General features: G+C 70.5%; 1 protein-coding gene across 1 annotated transcript in view; it reads right to left on the reverse strand.

Moving 5' to 3' along the window:
- The window catches only part of HOXD3 (homeobox D3), a 2,051-nt gene extending 1,554 nt beyond the window's left edge, over positions 1-497 (reverse strand). Inside the window, exon 1 of the mRNA XM_026075580.1 lies at positions 20-497. Within this exon, the coding sequence (XP_025931365.1) occupies positions 20-497 (478 nt within the window). The remainder of the gene's footprint in view (positions 1-19) is intronic.
- Positions 498-1,215: the final 718 nt, after the last annotated feature.

The following is a 1,215-nucleotide window of genomic DNA, read 5'->3' on the forward strand; positions in this document are numbered from 1 at the left end:
GGCGGGGCCGGGCAGCTACCTGAGGGGGCGCAGGTGCTTTTCTGCTTGGAGTTCTGCCGCGACTCCTTCATCCAGGGGAATATCTGCTTGCTAATGGTGGCGGCGGCGGAGCCAGCGGAGTTGGGGCCCCCCTTGGCTTTTTTCGGAGGGGGCGCGCTGGGGGGGTTGGGCAGCGCCGGGGGCTGCTGCTCGCCGATGCCCGGGGGCTGGCTGCCGCCGGGGCCGCCCCCGGCCGTGCGCATGCAGCTGCCGTTGAGCTCGGTGCCCTTGTGGGCCGGGGCGCGGACGGGCGCGGAGCCCTGGACGGAGCAGGCGGAGCCGGGGTACTCGCCCTCCAGGCCGGCCTGGCCGTAGGGCTGGTGGGCCGCGCCGTAGGGGTAGGCGTCGGCCTTGCTGTACGTGTAGCCCCCGAAGAGCGCCGCGTTGTCGTAGTAGGCGGCTTTCTGCATCTTGCTCTCTGCGATCGCCGAGGCCCGCGGCCCCTGCTCAAATAACATTGACCGCGTCCCCGCGCCTCACGTCGTCGGCCTGGGCCACTCGCCGCCGCGGGAGCCACCTGCGAGGGCGACAGCAGGGGACACAAAAGAGACCTTCAGTGGGGGGCGCCGAGCGGGAGGCCTGGCCCGAGCCCGCCCTGGCACCTGCCTGCCCACACGCGTGCCGAGACCGGCGTCCTCGGCCCGGCCTGGGGGGCCGGGAAGGAGCAGGGGACACCGGGAGGAGCAGGGGGTACCAGGGAGAGAGCAGGGGACACCAGCAAAGGAGAAGGAGACCAACGAAGAGAGCAGGGCACTCCAGGGAGGCAGCAGGGGACCTCAGGGCTCGGAGCAGGGGACACCAAGGAAAGAGCAGGGCACCCCAGGGAGGGRGCAGAGGACACCGAGGAAGGAGAAGGGGACACCAGGGAAGGGCCAGAGCGCACCAGGGAAGGAGCCAGCCGAAAGCGATGGCGCTACGGAGAAGCAGGCACACGCAGCGGGCGGCTTTCCCGGGGCACTGGGGTTTGTGGTTTGGTGCACTGGAACTGCTTCCTCACGGCTCTCCTTCCATGCCCTGCCATTAGGTATCAAGGCCCTCAGCGAGCCATACGCGAGGCCGCTTTGCTCGACAATCCCCGCCCGGGAGTGTTTCGGGTCACGTTTTTGGACAAGCCCCGCTGTGGGCGGCGGCGCCTGGGAGGTTGCCCGCAGCTGCCCTGCGCGGCGGCGCCCCGCT

Source organism: Apteryx rowi, unplaced genomic scaffold (genome assembly GCF_003343035.1).
Source record: "Apteryx rowi isolate R43461 unplaced genomic scaffold, aptRow1 scaffold_110, whole genome shotgun sequence".
Lineage (NCBI taxonomy): Eukaryota > Metazoa > Chordata > Aves > Apterygiformes > Apterygidae > Apteryx > Apteryx rowi.